The 20,296-nt window shown below is 45.9% G+C and overlaps 1 protein-coding gene across 2 annotated transcripts in view; it reads left to right on the top strand.

Annotated features, from left to right (window-relative positions):
* Positions 1–1,074: 1,074 nt before the first annotated feature.
* Positions 1,075–20,296, top strand: part of plpp3 (phospholipid phosphatase 3) — a 31,223-nt gene continuing 12,001 nt past the window's right edge. The window contains exons 1-5 of one of the 2 annotated variants that reach the window (XM_076087421.1): positions 1,075–1,539; positions 16,630–16,787; positions 19,157–19,249; positions 19,857–20,044; positions 20,144–20,201. In XM_076087421.1, the coding sequence (XP_075943536.1) occupies positions 1,401–1,539; positions 16,630–16,787; positions 19,157–19,249; positions 19,857–20,044; positions 20,144–20,201 (636 nt within the window). In that variant the 5' untranslated portion in view covers positions 1,075–1,400. Of the gene's footprint in view, positions 1,540–16,011; positions 16,167–16,629; positions 16,788–19,156; positions 19,250–19,856; positions 20,045–20,143; positions 20,202–20,296 lie in introns of both variants that reach the window. The other variant, XM_076087423.1, reaches the window with a different exon arrangement.

The following is a 20,296-nucleotide window of genomic DNA, read 5'->3' as shown; positions in this document are numbered from 1 at the left end:
CCCTTTTCCTGTTCAGAAGTCCTCTCTAAACATTACCCCTGAAGAAAAATGAATAATACAAATACAAATGATGAATCATAAACGTTGACATGTTCTTTTTAAAAGATTGAATACAGGCAAAATAATATGCAAAACAACCACAACAGTATGATGTCATGACAATACAACGTCACAAAAAGAGAAGAATAAAGGAAACACTAAAACAAAAAAATATATAAAAAAATATATTGCTTTTATTTTTAATAATACAAAATAAACTGAATAGGACTCTTCAGTATTTCCAATAATTAGGTTGGCACTAATGATACATTTATAAACTGAAATTAGAGCGTATTGAGTTGTTTTATACTATTCTCAACCCTTTCCTGTTCTGCTGCTTTTTAATGGTTTGGAGCAACTATTCTACAAAATAAATTGGCTTTGCAATGTAATTTATTTGTAGGAAACATAGATTCAGATAACTTTTAGATTTCTATGGGCACTGGCAGCAAGACACAGTTTATTTAGCATATTTTTGTCGTTGATTTCTGTCTCTTTGTAGTTTGTTTGAACCCTTTTCACAGTCATCATGAGTCCCTTCGTGGTTTCTGGGTGCATCTTTGCAGCTGTTTCTGCATTTCTTTGCGGTTGTCTTTGGTCTCTTTGTAGTCGTGTTGAGTCTCTCACTGGGTGGTGGTGTCTCTTTGAGTGACATTCTGTAGTTGAAGGCTTCACCAAAGCAACTTTCTTCTATGAGAATACAGAGTTCTGCTTCTGATACTTAAAATGAAATCTGTCAGCATGAGCTGATGAAATATGCTGTTACATTTACTGTAAAAAAAAACACGGATATCTGCATCTCTTATATTGAGATGACTACTCTGAAGCGCTCCGCTGGGGGCGCGCTGCAGCCACCGCGCGCGTCGCTCTCCAGCACTGAGAGAAAGTTTTCCACGCAGGGGGAACGGGATGGAGGCGATTACCCACCGCTAGCAGCAGAGGGAAGAGGGCTGAACCTCGAAGCCGCCGGGGGAACTTGAAGAGAGCAGAGAGGAGGGGGAGGAGGAGGAGGCGGAGGAGGCGGAGGAGGAGGAGGAGGAGGAGAAGAAGGATTGATATAACGAGGGGCTCTCGATGCGCAGCGCAATTCTCACTCCAAGTCCTTTTGAGCCAAGACCGATAGCGCGCTGCAGGCTTTCCCCCATTCATCTCGAGCGCAGAGCAACTTTTCTTTTCTCGCACATATACATTTATTCACTTTTTTTTTTCAAAACGAGAAACGGCACGAGACGTCCGAGTTGGGAAGTTTTTAAATTCCGCTTTGAATTTGCATGACATTTTCTTCTTTAAAGGACACTTTCCTCGTTCCGCCGCGTGCTGCGGGATATTGAGCCTAGAGTCCAGGAGGGGGAACTTCTCAAATGCAAAAGTACATGTATGAGAAAGCGATGGCCCAAGAGACAAGGAACGGAGGAACCTCTACGTTAAACAACAACAACGGCGTCGACAACAGCAAGAAGAAGCTGCTGATAGCGCTCGACATCTTCTGTCTTCTGCTTGGTAAGTTTATACATTCATGTAGTGCTGTGTGCGCGTTTGTTATAATATCAACTGTTTACTTCTTTGGAGAGGGGGTGCCTCACACCAGCTGATTTACGCTTCAATAGTCTAGTTCAAATAAAAGCGGTATAATAAACAGATTAAATAGACCCGCGCTTTCTAATGGTTGGCAGTAAACGCTTTATCGTTTTAAAAGTATTGCCTGTTATCTGTCAACACAAGACAACTTCATTTCTTATCATCCGGCTCCAACACACACCGCCCCGAACACAAAACACTCCAAACACTCTGCCACATTGTCAACAAAATACATAGTTAATAGTTCAAATAGCTCATAATGAAACAACTCGTGTCAGTCAATCAAACACGCAGTTCATGACAGTGTGGATACAAGTGTTGTCATCACATAATGTATTGATGATTTCAAAGTGCACAGAGTTGCCAACATGCCTGGATGTTTTCAAGTGTCAACCTGCCCCCCTTTTTATCTTGATTTAGTTTTAAATAGCCCCCCACGTGCCCTCATAACCCCCCAGAGGTGCCACTCCAGCTAGAGCTGTCCAATACATACTGACAGTAGAAATCAATGTGTAATTAAGGTATTAATCCAGAGCTGATGAGGCGGCTCTTTGTGTTCCTAACTTGTTATTCCGCTGGCGTCCATATGTGTGCACAGTTCATGTGTATCTGGTTTTGTTTTTTGAAGCTGTTGTCACTGTAGCCCAGTCCTCTTTAGCTCCAGTGGCCCCCCTCCTTTCTCTTCCCCTTTTGTTTCCACTCCCTCCGTCTCCCCTTTCTCTCTTCTTTTTTTTTTTTTTAGAAAAAGGGGATTGTGGGAGTTGCGCTCAACTTCTACACATTCTCTCCCAGAACGCTGCAAAAAAGAAATCTCTGGCCAGCTGCCCCTCCTGATCACTCCACTTCAAATTCTCTCTCTCTCTCTCTCTCTCTCTCTCTCTCTCTCTCCCTCTGGCTTCACTATCCAGCCCCTCTCAGTCCGGGGGGACTGCGTTGGAATAATTGCTTAAGCATGTGTTGTGGCAAAAGGAGGGGAGAGGGGGGGGGGGGGTGATCCCTCTCCAGTCTGTACAGAGATGGAGAGGCTGACCGGGTATTTAGAGGAGCAGGTGGGAGCCACACAAACAGCTTTTTAATACGGAGAAACTGAGGCAGCAAACGGTAGTGGTGAAAATCTGCCACACAGGAGCAGAATTTTATCACCCAGGATGTTACAACCCCCCCCCCCCCCACCCCACCCCAAAAAAGTGCTGTAGTAGTAGAAGCAGATCTGCTTGCAAAGTTTTCCAGTAGTTTTACGTCAGTTTGCTCATTAACAGAACCTCAGACAGAGATGCACTGTTTCATCTGCACCCATATAAGTGCAGATGAGCTTTGAGGCGCATGTGGAGTGAATTTCCTGCATAAACCGACTTCCTTCTCTGGTTAAAATAAAAAAATAAAAAAGCTGCTCTGAGGGGAACACACACACACACACACACACACACACATGCATGTAAACACACAGACGCAAATGGTCCTTTGTCATGCTAAACTGCAGTCTGGCAGCTCGGTGGTGATTGGTTGGCCCACTTTAGTGGTTTTGCTTAGGGGGGGGGGGTTAGACATTTGAGTGGAGGGACAGAGGGGGATACAAGAGAGGAGGAGAAAGGTGGTGGGGGGGGTTATTATCAGGGGGTCCTGGATGAGGAGCGAGGAATGCGGGTGTGTAGAGGGCTCAGAAGAATCCTCTGTTGTGTGTGTGTGTGTGTGTGTGCACCCATACAGCTAGTTAATGCATAAATATCTCGTTACCGTTAATTAGTTTCTATCTGCCAGCTGGTAGACTGACACCTTTCTACAGGTGGTCAGTCTGCTTCACACACACACACACACACACAGGGGGCTAATGACTGTCTGCATAAAGGATATCTGATGGCCATCTTTAATCAAAAATAGTGGTGTTTTCCCTCCTTATGTTGCTTCTGCTAATCACGATGCATAAACACAGCAGGATCCTGGATTAAAAAAAAAAAAAACGTTCCACTCAAACTGCTGAGTCCGGAGTTCGATTTTTGGCAGCTGAGGCCCAGGAATCCTCGGCTGCTTTCACTTTGGCTGTCTATCTATTTAGCACACACGCGACCATTAAAATACCGTACACTCGCTATATGTAACGCAAGCTTGTTCAACTATCTTCCAGTTGAAAGAGGATGTATATTGAGGAAGAACACGGTCAGGAAATCATATAGCTCTGAGCGTGACCTCGCCTACCGCCAGATCTAAGTTTTAAAGCGATTGCAGAGCAGATCCTGTGCCATCAGATCCATTAGCCGCTATAGCATCACGGGCCGTCAGTCCCCCCCCCCCCCCCCCCCCCCTCATTAAAGCCGGAGAGGTTTAACCTCTACCTCTCCGGGCCTCAGCCACTTCAATCCTCTCCAAATATTTTCCAGAATTTCTCAAATTCTTCATCAGCGCTTTGGCCAAAGATGCTTGATGTGACATCTGGTGCAATATTGGGGAGTGAGTGAACCAGGGGGCACAGTGTGTGTGTGTGTGTGTGTGTGTGTGTGTGTAGTGTAGCTCAGGAAAGGGTGGGAAGCGGAAAGGTAGTGTCGGTCGGAGGTAGGCGTGGTCGTGAAATTAAATCCTGTCCTCTTTTTTTTCTTTGCCTCACACCCCCCCCCCCCCTTTCCTTCCCTCTCTGCTCCCTCTCCACTTGAGCGTGTCTTCTTAACTGGCTTTGCACTAATGGAGAGAAATGGAGGAGCGTTGGTAGACAAATACTTCAACTTTATTTTTACCGTCACATACATACACATGGAATCTGACCTCTGCATTTAACTCATTCTAAACACGAGCAAACTGGTTTCCTGTCTCGCTCAAGGACACTTTGACAGGAGGAGTCTCCTCACAATAAGACGTGCGTAGTTTACTGTATGCTTAGAAACTTATCTGCCCGACAACAACAAGATTGTCTAGAGTGTCTAGTAGAAAACTGTAATCAAAAAACAGGTGGGAGGCCCTCACACCCGAAGCCAAACACGGGCTCCAATCCAAAACTGCAGACCTTAATCTGAGGGCAAATATTCTCAGGAGTCCGTCTGTTCAGGTTAGAGAGAAGTAGGGGTCGATTCATGTGGGGGAAAAAACATGCTATTCAAGTAATTGATCTTTGCCATGTCGAGCATCACTAATTTAGGTGTTATAATGGTCAACAAAACAGATTTCTATTAGTTACCAGTTTGTCACAATGCTTCCAGAAGGAGCACGTATCTATTGAAGAGATGTCAGTTCGCTGCTGGGACAGTTCGCTGCCGTGTGCATGCAGGTGATCCTGGCTGTTTGGATTACAGCTGCTGTGGTAGTGGGCCAATCACACATTGGAATTTATCGCTTGCAGTGATTAGTTGCGAGCAAAACCATATAAATAGTCGATTGCAGGTATCGTCTAACTGCAGAAGTTTTGATACTACTTGATACTGGCTTATTTTCACTGTGTCCCACTGCTGATGCTCCTCGTCAGTCCTTTCTTCTGTTTGTCAGATAAGGTCAAAGGTCAGGTGGTACAGAGAGAGCAGAGCTCTCTGTATGACATTTGCTGCACTCACACATAGCCGAGGGCTCGATGCACGCAGACGTTCAACGGACACGCACAGTCCATCAATTGGACGTCGATATACGATGTGCTATTTACGTCACGATCACATGGCTGCATGTCTGCCTTTGTGTTGTCTGTGGCTGCAGCAGGCGGCCCTGTGGTGTGTTTGTTATATCGCGGCTGCAGGACGAGGCGAGGTTAGGACTCTTAAGAAGGCGAGGAGGGTCCTCTGGCAGAAGACCATCATTGGATTATGTCATAAGATAAAGATCAGCAGATGTTCATGACAACAGTCGTGGCCTCCAGGCTACTAGTCCTTAAAGAATGCAGGCAGTGTTATGTCTGCATTTCTTGCGTAGACGCATATTTTTTTGTTTGCGTTACATTGTGACGTGTTTCTGCCGGTGAGTTAAATGACAAACTCCGCCTCTCCGGGGCTTATGTCTGCGCAGGGCTGCGATTAGAGGCGTGCGGGTGTGAGCGCGTGTGTCCCGTGGGGTTTATGAGGGCGAGGGGGCGTCATTAGATGGACTCCACGGCCTGAAGGGTGAAGGAGTGTGTGTGTGTGTGTGTGTGTGTGTGTGTGGGTAGCATGTGGCTCGGTGTGTACTTGTGTAAGTCCCCATGTGGTTCCCGTGGGCAAGCCGAAGGCATGAGGTCGACTGATGTGACTGTGTCTCTTTACGCCGGTTTGCAAACACAGACACATTCATCCTCTTCTCCACCAACGTCTCCGTCCCAGCAAACAATTAAACGGCACAATAAAAGACTTTAAACTTTGACGATAGATGAACAACAGCTTGTAGTTTACGCTCTGACAACAGTGGTACGGTAAAGCCTCTGCCTCTCTCCTCTTCTCTCTCATCCGTGATTACAGCCCTCTTAGGTAAACACCCTCCGACTGCTTATTTAGATAAAGCAGAATCACCGGGCTGCACCCTGCCATAAACTTTTGTTAGCACTGATTCGTTCATGAGTTTAAGCTTGTGTTTGAGCTTTCGGCGGGCGTTGTAAATGAATGTTTTGTGGAGTTTTGTGTGTGGGCAATGAGCTCATGACATCACACCCAACTCTTGAGGTTTTCTCACTCTCACACTGTCGTGGTTCTGGGTTCGTAGTAGCTGTCGGTCTGCACAGAGTTGTTCTAAAACCAGTGTCAGAAATGCCTCCAGTACAGCCTACAACTCTGCATTGGTTCAGTGGCGCATGAAGCAAAAGAGAGTCAAAAAAATCATCTGCTGATCTACAGACGTGTCTTTTCAATCTAAGTCTATGGGGGGGAAACCTCTTTAGACCGATCGGCATCATGTGACGGGCCCTGGGAGCTTTTGCCGCTACGGTGTCCGTACATCCGTACTGCAGACATGCACATCTCTTTTCACAGTGGGATTCAGCTGTTAAAAGATAATAATTATACATATATAGATATATATATATACTGTACATGTTTGTTGTAATGCACTGAGCTGAGGAAAAATGGTACATGTCTAACTCTTCATGGTTGAATTACATGCACTCCTTCTTGCTAACGTGGGATCAGCAGCTTACAAAACAAACAACAATGCTACTAGCATTTAATGTAAATGAGAAACGGAGGCAGCGTGATCTTATACAGCAGCGCTTCATCATAGCCAGCAGGCCCCATTATGCATCTCTCTGTCCCACCACACTGTCCCCGCCTGGGCCCCCTCCCCGCTGTCACACAGGCCCCTCTGTCTGACACTTTCTCTAACTACGCTCTACAATCCTCTGTATCTGTGTGTGTGTGTGTGTGTGTGTGTGTGTGTGTGTGTGTGTGTGTGTGTGTGTGTGTGTGTGTGCATGCATGCTGTGCACATCCAGAGATTGAGGCAGAGGGAAGGGGGGGTTAGGGGTCAGAGAGATTTCACTGTTTCGCTGAGAACAATACCCCCTTTTGATGCATCTCGGCTCGCTCTTTGTTTCGCTAACGAGGACCAACAGGCCGGCGGCAGACAGAAGGTGGATGAAATGGAAAGGGAGGGGAAGAAGTGAATGAGGTAGAGATGAGAGAGTGAGACAGAGAGTGAGACAGACCCGTCCTCGCTGGCCACTCAAGGGCCCGCTTAATTATCTGTCGGTGGGTTTATGGTCGGTGCTGCTTCTGGCCGGTGTTCGTCGACTGGATTGTTGGCGCTTATCTGCTCAGCTGTGGCCGGTAATCATCTCTATAGCATCTTTATTGGAGCAGGCCTTATCTGTGCACTGAGCCCTGTCCTGTTTACATACAGAGAGAGAGAGAGGAGGATCCACTTTGCGGTACTTTGCAGAACATTCACACCGGTGCTCTGATTTAGCGCCCATTGTCTTCGGTTAAACGCGGCCCGCGATGTGTGCAGGATGAGGGCAAGGAGCGCAAGAAAGGGAGGAAAGCAAGTTTAATGGGGGGAACGTTATCCAGACGGAGGCGTCAGGTTTCAAAGACTCCACGGCCCTGTCTTCTCCTCGGCCAGGCTTTTGTCCCCGGGGGGGTAATAATGCCATTATGGCAACAACAGAGAAATGCCCAGCCAGCCAGCCTGATGCGGCCTCTGGGCTCCGCTCAAGTTTCCCTTCACCGGAGCAGCTGTGCGTTCGTCCTCTTTTGGCTGACGGTGCGGCCGAGCTTTCGGAACGCCTTGATGAGTTGTAACTGATCTTTTTCAGATATCTTTTACTCCAGTGGCTCCCAACCCTTCTTATGAAGAGACCCCGTTTCTATCGTTGAGTAAACTGACGACCCCTGACTAAGTGACGTGGTTGAACAGTACAGTTTATGTACAGTTTATGCATTTTGAGCAGATCATGTTCTTTATTCAGGAACTTTGAATACAAGTTTCTATCTGTATTATGTTGGGTTTTTTGTTTTTAATTTGTCAATCATACTTACTTAAATTCACTGTTTTCTTCTCCTTGACGCTTGACCATTGTTCTCATAGACTGTATATGTGGTAGTCGTTGTGACGTCACTCATTGGTTTGTGGACGGCGCTTTTGAAGCCTCGAGTTCAGCATTTTGGTCGTCGCCATCTTGTTTTTTTGCAACCAGTGAACAGAAGTGATATTTGGACTGCTTAGTAGTGGCGTAGAGACGCTGTATACGGCTCTGGTAGAGACCTGTCAATCACTGTGTAGCCCCGCCCTAAAGCAGATGATCCCCTGCTTTATGGTCTGTGTGACTCTAAATGGACCATAATGTACTAAATGAACATCATGCTGTATTGAAGAAGACTTGAAACTAGAGATTGAGACCATAAACTCATGTTTACAATGTTTACTGAGGTAATAAATCAAGAGAGAAGTAGAGTCATTTTCTCATAGACTTCTATACAACCAGAGGAGTCGCCAACTGTATACTTTAAAAAAAGTTGTCTTACACCCCCCGAATTAAAGAAGGCCTCTTGACCCCCCCACTGATGCTGTGGCGACCCAAAGTTTATTTCCCACAAAACAACGTTGAAACCAACATCTCCTTAAACTGTTCATAGGCCGGTAAAAGTCCCCTAAAGAGTGTCCAAACAGATGCCTGTGTGTAAAAAGATAAATATAAAAAGGAGGGGACGGGGGGGGGGGGGGGGGGGGGGTATTTATTCCTGTGAATAAAATCTCTCTGAGTAAGCACATGCTTCAGCCAGCGGCCCCCCGGTCGCTGCAGCATTCACACAGAGGGGAGGAGAAAGGACAGGGATTCACTCTGCTGAGCTCAGCCACTCCTCTGTGTGTGTGTGTGTGTGTACATGTGTGTGTGTGTGTGTGTGTGTGTGTGTGTGTGTGTACATGTGTGTACATGTGTGTGCGACACATCAGCAGCTCGTGGAAACAAAGAACTGATATCCAGGGCTCGAACACCTGTATCGGTGCACATATGTGCGTGTTTATGAACATGTATTTTTCCTAAACAGTGATTAGACGTATGGATAAAAACGTGGGTCGTTTTTATGAAGCCGAGTTTGTTTATTTGGATTGCGAGAGCATTTTTCTTTAAAGCCCTTTGTGGTCGACAACTCAGAAATGTTTGAGAAAGGCTTTGCTGAAGTTGCCAGAGGAACCACACAGTAATCCACTTTTAACACCCAAATAGCCACACCCACCCACCCACACACACACACACACACACACACACACACACACACACACACACAGAGGCACATGCTCTCACAGATCCTGGTCCTGTAGCTACTTCCAGGGCCCCGGCTAACCTATGCTCTCTGTTCACAAATGTCTGGAGGGCCACACATGCTCGTGGCTTGTCGTGACCCCCGGATAAAGTGAACCGAGTGGGCTTACGGCGTTGGGCGTGTGACGAATTTCTGAACATCCGAGGCATCTGCTCGGCAGGCCGTATTTTAAACAGCCAGAGGTCACAGCAGCGTTCGAGTTGTTTGTGCCCTCTAAATGTATTATTTTAACGTATGTATGAGATAAAACATTTTCATTATGATGAAATCTTCCACTATAAAGATGATACATTTATGAGATTTATTTCTGATTTTGTTATTTTCAGCGCTTGGCACCTCGTCAGTGCCGCGGAACGCGGGTCACCGGCTCGGTGCGTGCACGCAAAAAGTATTTTTTCTTTCCGACTGTAACTGCTCTTACGAAGTACGTACTGTTGCATGACATACGTACTCACACAAACGGCTCCCTTGCTCACCTTGTTTTGGCAGAACAATGTCCACCAACGAGTGGACCTGGACCTGAGCCATTCTCTCTGATCCCTTCTGATCAGATACACTCGCACATAGCACACACACGCTCTCACTGTTAGCACGCACACGCGCTATTTTTTCTCTCACACACACACAGACACACACAGACAGCGATGACACTGTGACTTGTTGATGGAAGAAGGCATTTATCCAAATGAATGGACTAGAAGACTCTGCTAATGCAAGTAATTGAACAAAGACACTCTCTCTGCCTGTCTGTCTCTACACACACACAGTCACACACATATCAAATAACCACAACATAATATCTATGCATACTTCTTCTTTAGCTTCCTTCAGAGTGTCCTTTAGAGACGTAGGTTATGTTGCAGGGTGTGTGTGTGTGTGTGTGTGTGTGTGGATGTGGAGCCTTAACTGATAAAAGTACGTCAAAGGTTTCCACAAGAGACTGGGATTGGCCTGAAAATGGACGAGTGAAGGTAATGGATCTGTACACAGTATCATAAAAACACACACACACACACACACACACACACACACGGATCAGGTTGGTTCATGGTTTGTGGCGAGATGCATAGAATAGAATAGAAGAAAATTACCATAAAAATACATAGAAATTATAAAACAATATGAAGAAAATGTCAGAAAATTTGCTAAATTGTCAAAGGAACTATGACCAAAGAATAAGCTAAAATAAAAAAATGTTGTGACTTAAGACACATAAAAAAAGGTAAAAGCACTGAAGTTTGATGAACAGCCATCCTCTGAGCTGAGCTAAACCACTTAATCCCCAACAGCCGCCTGAATTGTTGCAAAGCAGTGAGAAGAAAAAGCATAGAAGAAGAGAAGACAAAGTCTGATTGATAGACCGGCCAGTCTATGGAGTCAAGTCCCCCCCCCCTCAGCCTCTCCGCCCTCTCTAACCTTCCTCTGAATTCCTGGTCGGGACGGGCCACATGGTGTATGCTTGAGAGACAGGAGGAGGAAATCCTCCATTAGAAGAGGCCACAATACGTCTTCCTCTGCCCCGCTCCGCCTCCCATTCACCTCTCACACACTGACGGCTGCCTCTCCAGCTCGCTCGCCATAATCACGATATCATTCTAATTCTGATCCTCAAAGCCCATTAAAATGTTAATAGAGACCCAGAGAGGGAAGCGAGCCACCAAGTCGTCTCCCACGGACACGCAGGTATTAATGCCACGTCATCGGGGGGGAATTAACCTTTTAAGTGACGCAGAGCGTTAGCCGCCTTAAGAATAGCTATTATGTCCGGTTCTGGCAAGTACAGTCGGTCTTAAGATAAAGAGAAGATAATAGATCGCTGATCCTATAACCCTGCAGGACAGAGGAACTTTGGGCTTGACATTTAATCAGCACTGTTGAAATACAAGAAATTGCAAAATCCTAACAAGTTCTAACGATGTATTAAGCAGCTAAAAGAAATGCATTTCTTTGCTTTATGTCTGTGAAATCATGCCGTGTTAGTCCTGCTAATCTAGGAGCTCACTCGCTATACCAGATTTAACTCCAAAACCAATCGAACGGGCTCCGGCTGGATAATCTCTCTCTGACACAAACAAATCCACACACTCACGCACACAGCTACGTATGTCAACTTGCAAACATATGCACGCAAACCATATGTACGAACACACACAAACTTACGTTTGTACCATGATTTTTTTAGCAGGCAGTTGAGGGTGAAAATAAGTACAACGCGCACACACAAAAGCCCGCCATTACCTCTGCATCAGCCAAAGGAAAATACCCCTCTCTCTCTCTCTCTCTCTCTCTCTCTCTCTCTCTCTCTCTCTCTCTCTCTCTCTCTTCCTTTACAGACATTCTCTCTCTCTCTTTATCGGACCTGTGGTCAGTCTTTAGTGGTCTGCAACGGTTCTCCTTGTACACTGAAAGAGAGAAATGCATGACGGGATCCGATAAGACAAATAGAATTGTTCCCCAAATTCTCCAAGCCACCCACTTAGGATGTGTGTGTGTTTTGTTTTTTTCCTCCTGCATTCCCCAAACTTTATTTCCCTTTCTTTGAGGCTCCAACTATTCTCAGATGCCTGTTTGTGCCGTTTTAAAAGCATTTAAAAGCTCATACGGCTCATTGGTCCTAAACTTCTCCAGGAAGGCAAGAAAAGATATAAACAAAGGGTGAAAATAGTTTGACATGATGCAGAATTGGGCATTTAGTTTCCTCTGTGTCTGTAGTGGAAGTAAAGTAGAACAGTTTACAAGCAGAACAAAGGCCAGTTGCATAGAAATAGACCTCGTCTTTGTCCTAAATATAACTTTAAGTCAGACTTGCTATAGACATTTCAATTATCTTATAGCATAAAGCTTCCCTATGCGTGACTAATGTAAGGCTGACTTAGATACATAGCTTAGATAGCTTGTCATGCAATGCATTATGGGTGAAATGACACCACACCAAATATGGCTCACTGTCCTATCTCACATGAAGTCAGTCTTAATACTTGTGCAACAGAAAGGCTTACTTAGTCTAGATCAGTCAAAGACTAGTTTTAAACTTTATTTCACTGGTCCCTGGTGCTTCCCCTTCTTCAGCGAGGGTTTGAGAGTCTCATCCGTCGCTCGATGTCACTGACCTCATGACAGAGCTTGTAAAATAGTTGTTTTTTAAATCACTGACGCACCACAGGCCTTTGCCAACAGCCCAGCCCACCTCTTTCTTTTTCTCCCCTCTCTGTTTTGTATCTCTCCCTCCTCTGACACTCCCCCCTTCCTCTCTCTCTCTGGGTCAGCGGCTCCTCTGAAGGGGTCACCGGCTCTTTATCCCGCTGCCATTAAAGAGGTCATATTTCTTCACACCGCCGTTTGCGGATGAGGCTCGGACGGTTGGAGCTGGAGTCAGTTCTAACTTGTGCCGGGAGGTTCGTGGACTGATTGTGGTATGCCCACATACCAGGCCGTTTTCAGGGAGATGGCATGGGGGGGGGGTGGTATCTCAAGGCTGGGCAGCGGCAGCAGACAGAGAGGCTTTCATGAATTCTTAATAGATATTGTTGAGGTGCTCAATTGCTCGCTCTCACTTTCCTCTGTCTGTCTTTCAGCCGGTTAGCTCCCGAGTTTCCCACCGTGTTCTCTGATGGGTTTAGCCTTTTTAAGCAACAGTTTGCGTGTGTGTGTGTGTATTTCCCATGTCTGTTAAGCCCATGACCTCCTTTCACTTCGCCTCATTAGCATGTGAATCCCCCCCCCCCCCCCCCCCACCCTCTACAAGTAGGCCAGAGTGGAGGGACGGAGAAAGTGAGATTGGCGTGAGAGAAAAACGTGATCCGATTTCAGGAAAAGTTGTTTTTCCCGAGTGTTTAACCTTCAGAACACATCTTGTAGTTAAGGTGTTTTTAGGTGTTTTGAGGTGTAAACTGTACCAAAGTTCACTGGGGCGTTAAGCTAAAAGATAGAAACAGGAATATTGCCCTCGTGAACTGGCTCACCCAAAGCTAACCCTTCCTGTGTGGTTCTCAGACACCACCAAAAGCCTCCTGGTCCAGCCCTGGCGCTCCACCCTGTTTGTGCAGGTGTCGGCCTCACTGATCATCCCATCTGCTGCCCTCTGCCAACCACTGCAGAGAGAGAGAGAGAGAGACAGAGAGAGAGAGAGACAGAGAGAGAGACAGACAGACAGAGAGAGACAGAGAGAGAGAGAGAGAGAGACACAGACAGACAGACAGACAGACTGACAGACAGACAGAGCCTGAATTACGCTAAAACAATAGAAAAATGCAAGAAACTATTTGCGCCGCTTTCAGTGGCTTTCAGCTGCTTTGTTCAGACGAAAAATAATTTAAATAAATAAGATAAAAATTAGCAAGAAAGAAATCACATTTTTTTGTGAGTTTTATCGGTTGTCCTCTCCGTCTTCCTTGTCACTGTTTTGTGTCCTGTACAGAGTCCATTTGTCCACTTATGATAGTTGTTTTCTTGCAGTATTTTAACCAGGTATATGTCTTGTTTGTACATTTTCTTTAGTATAATTAAGATTACACAGACACAGCACCAAACAACTCACAGGTAAACAGTATCCTAGAGGCTTTTGTAGAGATTTGTGTACGTTTATTCCCAAACCACTGATATTTTATGACATTTCTAGAATATATGTGAGCTGTGACAACCACATATATTAATGCCAACAGAAGGATAAACAGCCGTGTTAGTGTGGACATGGACTCATTAAAGTGCGAGCAGTTGTCACAGTGTGGATGTTTGAGGAGCCTGTGAGAGCCTCGAGTGTGTCCACAGGAATGCATAAGAAAGTGTGTTTTGAGGTCTCACTGGCGAGACGACGTCCACAGTTCTCAGCCGCATTGGAGAACGCTCATGTGTTGATTTCTGACCCAAGTTTCAAAGAAATCCCTGTGATGTGATGAGGCCGACCACACGAGCCGCATGTGGGAGCAGTTTCTGTGCAGTGTGATGGGTGAATGTATACGTTGGTGTGTCAGCGTGTGGGTCTTCACGACGCCTTCGTGTCTTGAGCTCTCCCTCTCTCTATTTATGAGCGACTACTACGGGCGTACGTTCACGCACGCCAAACGTGCTCTCATGCGAAGAATGTTTCCAGAGTCGGGTGGGCTTAGTTGTTTTCTTTGTTATTCGCACATTTTGAAATCCCCAAAGGAAAGTCCCTGCCAGAGTTTGCACGCCTGTATTTGTGGTACTTTGATTTGGAGATATGTATTTATCTCCCCATCATCAGAATAGAACGTGGGTGCGTTGAACTTCTAACACTGCTTTCAACATGTCCATTTGTGGTTGGACAAGCTCCTCCAGATAGACCTGTCACCACAACTACTTCTGTTTACGATATATCGTCTGAGAAATAATTCCGATAAACAATATTATTGTCATTTTAAGACCGTTTTATGCCACTAATATCATGATAATATAATAGCATAATAATGCAAGCGCAGACGATGGGACGAAATTAATTTAACCACGAATTAAATCAAAACGTGTCTCAACATTTATTTCTTTTCAGCTAGCTTAGCATAGAGACTAAGAACAGAGGGAAACAGCTAGCCTTACTCTATCCGAAAGTAATAAAATCTGCCTAAAAAACCCTCAAAAAGTCAGTAATTAACATGTTGTATCTGATTTTTTTTTGTCCGCTGTTGTCACCTCGGGATGTAGGAAAGTATCGATACACTTGAATATCGTGATATTGTGTTTTGTCACACTTTGTTGATTCTCAAAAACATTGTATTGGTTTTTAATTAATACTTTACATGCAAATATTTTTAGATTTCAATTGTAAACTTTCTTTTACTCAGATTTTATGCGTAGGGTGTTGTGTTCTTGTCAGTTTTCCTAAAATTGACCCCTAAATAATGCAGTGTAAGGCCTTGCTTACTGTATCGCGATACAATAAATCGTAACACGTTCTTGCCAATACACATCCCTGTTGTCAGCCTCTATGCTAAGCTAAGGCAGGTTTATTTATACAGCACATCTCAGCGACAAGGCAATTTAAAGCGCTTTACATAAAACATCAAAAGACAAAGTGCAAAAGAAACACTTTATAAAACGTTATGTTAATATTTTAAAGATTTCCACTTAAGCGCCAAAAGACAAACAAGCTAAAATAGAACCAAACAGTGCAGCGTAGGAAATTATTTAATAAAAGACAACAGCTGACCTGCAGTTTCAGCTAACTGCTTCACACAAGTGGTTTCTGTCGAAAAAGACGCTCTACCTGAAAATGCCCCCCCCCCCCATCCATAACATTCAAGTTCTCCCAATGTGTTGACATAGTGTACTGTGTTGGTGGGAGTCTTTTGTCTCCAGTAATGGGACCCCGAAAGTCCTGAATGCCAGTGTGTATTTGCTCTGTCAGGAGGGGGGGGGGGGGGGGGGGGGGGGGGGTCTCCTAATGCTAAAGAATAAACCTCAGGTCTCTATAGCTTGCTGTCAACAGCAGCAGCAGGAGGCTGTTTGCTGAGCAAACGGCCTGATTTAATGTTAGCATGACACACACACACACACACACACATGTGAAGGACTTTTAAAGTGTGTTTTAATGTCATGTTCTTTCTCCAGCTTGCAGGTAAGTGGAGTTAACTGTATGATTCCCTGTATTACCTGTGTCTGTGAGTCGGCCTTACGTATGTGATTGTGTGCGTGGGTTCACACATGCATTCATGTGCGTGTGTGTGTGTGTGTGTATGTGTAGCTATGCTGCCCAGCCTGGTTCTGCACCGCTCCTCTATCCGTCCGTACCAGAGGGGTCTCTACTGCAGCGACTCCAGCCTGAGACACCCCTACAAGAGGAGCACCGTCTCCTCCTCGGTGCTCACTGCTGTCGGGTTGACACTGCCCGCGGTGTCTGTAAGTCACCACCCCCGCCCCCCCCCCCCCCCCCCCCCCCACCCACCCACGCACACAAAGAGCACCAGGCCTTGGGGGTGAGGGGGGATCTCTGAAGGCAGAAACAGGGATGGCTGACGGTTCATGATGGTGGCTGTGAAAGGAGCTCAGAAAAGTTAACTCTGAAGGCAAAGTTTGTTATTTTTGGTGCCAGTTGCATCTGATTTTGGAAACCTACTCCTTTGCTCTAAGCTGACCCTACGTGACACCCTCAAGCCACACCCACTTCTGCCATATCCCATGACCCCCTGGTGCCAGCGTGCTCCTTGTGCTCCCCTCTGTTTATGTCCGTGTCACTGACCTTTTTTGCTTTCTGTCTTCTCTCTCTCTCTCTCTCTCTCTCTCTCTCTCTCTCTCTCTCTCTCTCTCTCTCTCTCTCTCTCTCCGCTCCCCTCTTCTATTTTTTTCCTTGTGTCCTCTGTAGCTAGCCTGCCTTTCCTGATCATTGAGACTAGCACCATAAAGCCGTACCAGCGCGGGTTTTACTGTTTGGACGAGTCCATCCACTTCCCCCGAAAAGTGGGAGAAACCATTAGCGACGCCGTGCTCTGTGGTGTCGGCATTCTTATTGCCATCTTCTCTGTAAGTCCACTTTCTTACACCTCCCTTTGTATGCTGCTTTTACTCCAATTTAAAGCCACTTGTTTTTTTGAACTCTTCGCCCCAATAAGTTATCCTCACTAACATAGCCCCTTTTAATAAAAACAAAGTTTGAGTGATTTCTTATCATGCAGCGTTTTCTAAAATACTCCAATCTTCTGCAATGAATGTGCTCTATGTGTCCTACCCTTTTCATTCTGTGATGTTTTTTAATCTTTGAGTCATCAGAGCCATTTTTGATGGCCTGTTTTTATTACTCCGCCAACCGAGTTAGCGGTGGCGAGAGGCCCCCCCCCCCTTCCAACCCAAAGCGACATTTGTGTGCTGACGCATGCGTGCCAATCGTCGGAAGACGTTTTACGGCCTCCCGGTCCATTCTCATACTTCCCACTCGTATCCCTGCTGCCCCCGGTCTCCGTGCCCTTTCTGCTCTGCACATTACTTTGGGTGAATGTGTCACAGCTCGCTCCTCATTCCCATGACTTGACTCCTGGCTTCCCCAGAGTGGGAACAGCTCCAGTGTAGTGCCAGCAAATTAGAGTGAGGAGGGCGGGGGTGGGGGGGTCAGGGTTAGTGGAAACATGTTAGAATGAGTGCTGCGGTATGAGCATGTCAATTGGTGCCACGTGCTCAGGCGAGATGATGTTTACAGCCCCCCAGACTCAGACGTTGCTTGGCCGCCGCCTCCTCGCCATCAGCTTGGTGGGCACACACACACACACACACACACACACACACACACACGTACAAGCTCAGCTCTTCTGCTTATTGGAACCAGGAGACCGAGCTAGTTAGTTCCCTCACATGTTCACGTGTGGGCAAAGCTGGCGTGTCACACACACACACACACACAGCTGTGTTTCATTAGTGCCGTCCTCTGCTGCAGTGCCGACACCGTTCCTTTTAAGGTGCACGCACATAGGCACGCGTCACCTACGTGCACACACCGCGCACACACTGTGCGTGCTCTGGTAGCGGATTCCAGTCAAGGGGGGGGACTCTTGTTTATCTTTGCTGCAAGGGAAATCCCAACGGCCCTGCTGCTCAGACGTATCTTTTTTCTTCTGTGAGAAACAAGAGTTAGCAATCGCGAGATGGAAGTCAATGAGCATCGGCGATCCAAATAAACTCCCATCAGGCCGACTATAGCCCTCTGTCATATCCATGACAGACCCTGTCTGCGCTTAGAATAAACCAGACAAACAGCAATAAACCAAGACGGGCCGATAGAGAAGCAGAGGAGAGGCTTGAATGCAATTGACGACAACCCAAATAAACTTCTCTGTCATGTATCGGCCTCCTGTGGTTCTAATCTTAATCTCAGATCAAAAACAATTCATTGACAATAGCAAAGAGACACACACACACTTATACACACCACCATGTTTGTTTCTTCTGGCTGTGAGCCGGCCAGCTGACCACCCAACAGGCAGGATAGGTGTGTTTATCAGGGCCTAACAATACATGTAAACACACAAACATCGTGTATTATTAACTCGCAAGATGTGCGCACATTTAAATCCTTAAAGCGTAATTTGCATTCAGAGCACTGCGAGGTGTGCCTTGGCTCAGAGATGGCAGGTAAATATTTTCCTGAGAGATTGAGTGAGAAGACAGGCCGGAGACTGAAGCCTTGTGTGTGTGGAAGGGGGAGATGTGGTCCGTCAGTCAGATACCCCAGATGGTTCAGATATATGATTGACATCTCCGTGCCTCGAGGGTTAACTCGGTGTAAAGCCCCCCCCCTTCAGTGTAGATGAGGTCTTTCCGTGGGCCTCAAAACTACTTAAAACCTTATGGCTGGAATACCACAGGGTTCAACGTTAGGCCCACTGGACTTAAGCCTTAAAGCAGACCGTTCGCCCTGTTAGAAACCCTCCTTACATCAAAGTCAGGTCAGTCTGACTGAGATATTTTCACCCAGTCTGGAATCTTTGTTCCCATGTTTTCCGTTTACCCGTTTCATTCTCTGTCTCATTATCCTTCATATCCCACATACAAAAAGGCCCCATCATATCATGGAGCACAGCATCACCACCCATTAATCACATCAACACTGCCTGAGGGAAAGGCAGGCCATGCTCATTGTTTGTCTTTGTGTGGAACTCATTCCGTCTCTCCTGTCTGTCCTTCACACATCCTTTCTACTCAGTCTGACTTCAGTCTGGAATTAAATTAGATTTCCTGCATGATAAATGCTCAGAAGTTATAATTTATTTTGCTGCATGCTTATCTGCATCTAAACCTACTGTGAGACTGTAGGATCCAGTGGCATCACACAGCTAGAATGTGTCTCCTATTTGTGATCAGTGTTGTCTGTTTATCTCAAAGAAACACTCAATTTCTTTTAGATTGTGATTGGAGAATGCTTCAGGATTCACCAACTACGCGAAGGAACCAAGTCTTTCGTCGGGAATCCCTATGTGGCAGCCCTCTACAAGCAGGTCAGCTCTCCATAAGCGTGCTTTCATACCTGTTCAGATTATTGCATGCATACATTGACTGCTTCACTTCTCCCCGGAGCAGCGATTGTCCAATCGTAGCTTTGCAACCGTAACACGACATTACCGGCTTTTGATTATTCCACATGTTGAATCAATGAACGCGGCTGTGAGAGGGATACTGTATGTAAAGAGTTTGGATGGGGATATTCTTTACTTTTAATCGTATGAAAAACAAAAATACAAGAGCAAAAGTATAAGCAAGGGACAACAGTTTGTTTTGAGTCAAAAATAACCAACCAATTTGTGCAGCTAACGTTAGCTTAATTAGCTGGCTAGTTGCAGCTGGTAAAATCTGTTTGCAACAGCTGCCACTTTAGCCACAAACACAACGGTCGCAGGCAAGAAATGAGAAGCCTGCTTCTTTCATCATTTCAGAAATGACTCATTGTTTTGGGAGGTACATCTGCCACTGTTATCTTTTTCAACTGCTATGCAACGTGACAGGCGTAGCAAGAGAAAGAGTTAGTAGGACGGGGCTCAGCTAACGATCAATCACAGACAGCTGCAGCGGTATTATATCTAACCATTGATGTGCGCGCTCTTGCAGATGGGCGTGTTTCTCTTCGGATGTGCCGTCAGCCAGTCATTCACCGACATCGCCAAGGTGTCGGTGGGCCGCATGAGGCCCCACTTCTTAGATGTGTGTAAGCCGGATTTCTCCACCATCGACTGTTCACTGGGATACATCACCAACTACACCTGTACTGGTGAAGAGAGCGATGTACAGGAGGCCAGGTGAGCACCAACGCCGTACACAACACACAGTATTTATGTTGATTTAGAAATATATCACTTAAATTGAAAAACTAACTGAGGATAATCTTTATTCCACAGGAAATCCTTCTTCTCAGGACATGCCTCTTTTTCAATGTTTACCATGCTCTACCTGGCTGTGAGTAGCTATTAAAGCCTATTGCATACACATCACAACACACTCACATTCATGCAAGCACACACACGTCGAGAGCCACACAAACAATGGTTTAC

Source organism: Anarhichas minor, unplaced genomic scaffold (genome assembly GCF_050575085.1).
Source record: "Anarhichas minor isolate MPS153535 unplaced genomic scaffold, ASM5057508v1 ptg000010l, whole genome shotgun sequence".
NCBI lineage: Eukaryota > Metazoa > Chordata > Actinopteri > Perciformes > Anarhichadidae > Anarhichas > Anarhichas minor.
Note: the sequence above shows the minus strand (reverse complement) of the source record. Positions and strands in the feature narration are given on the sequence as shown.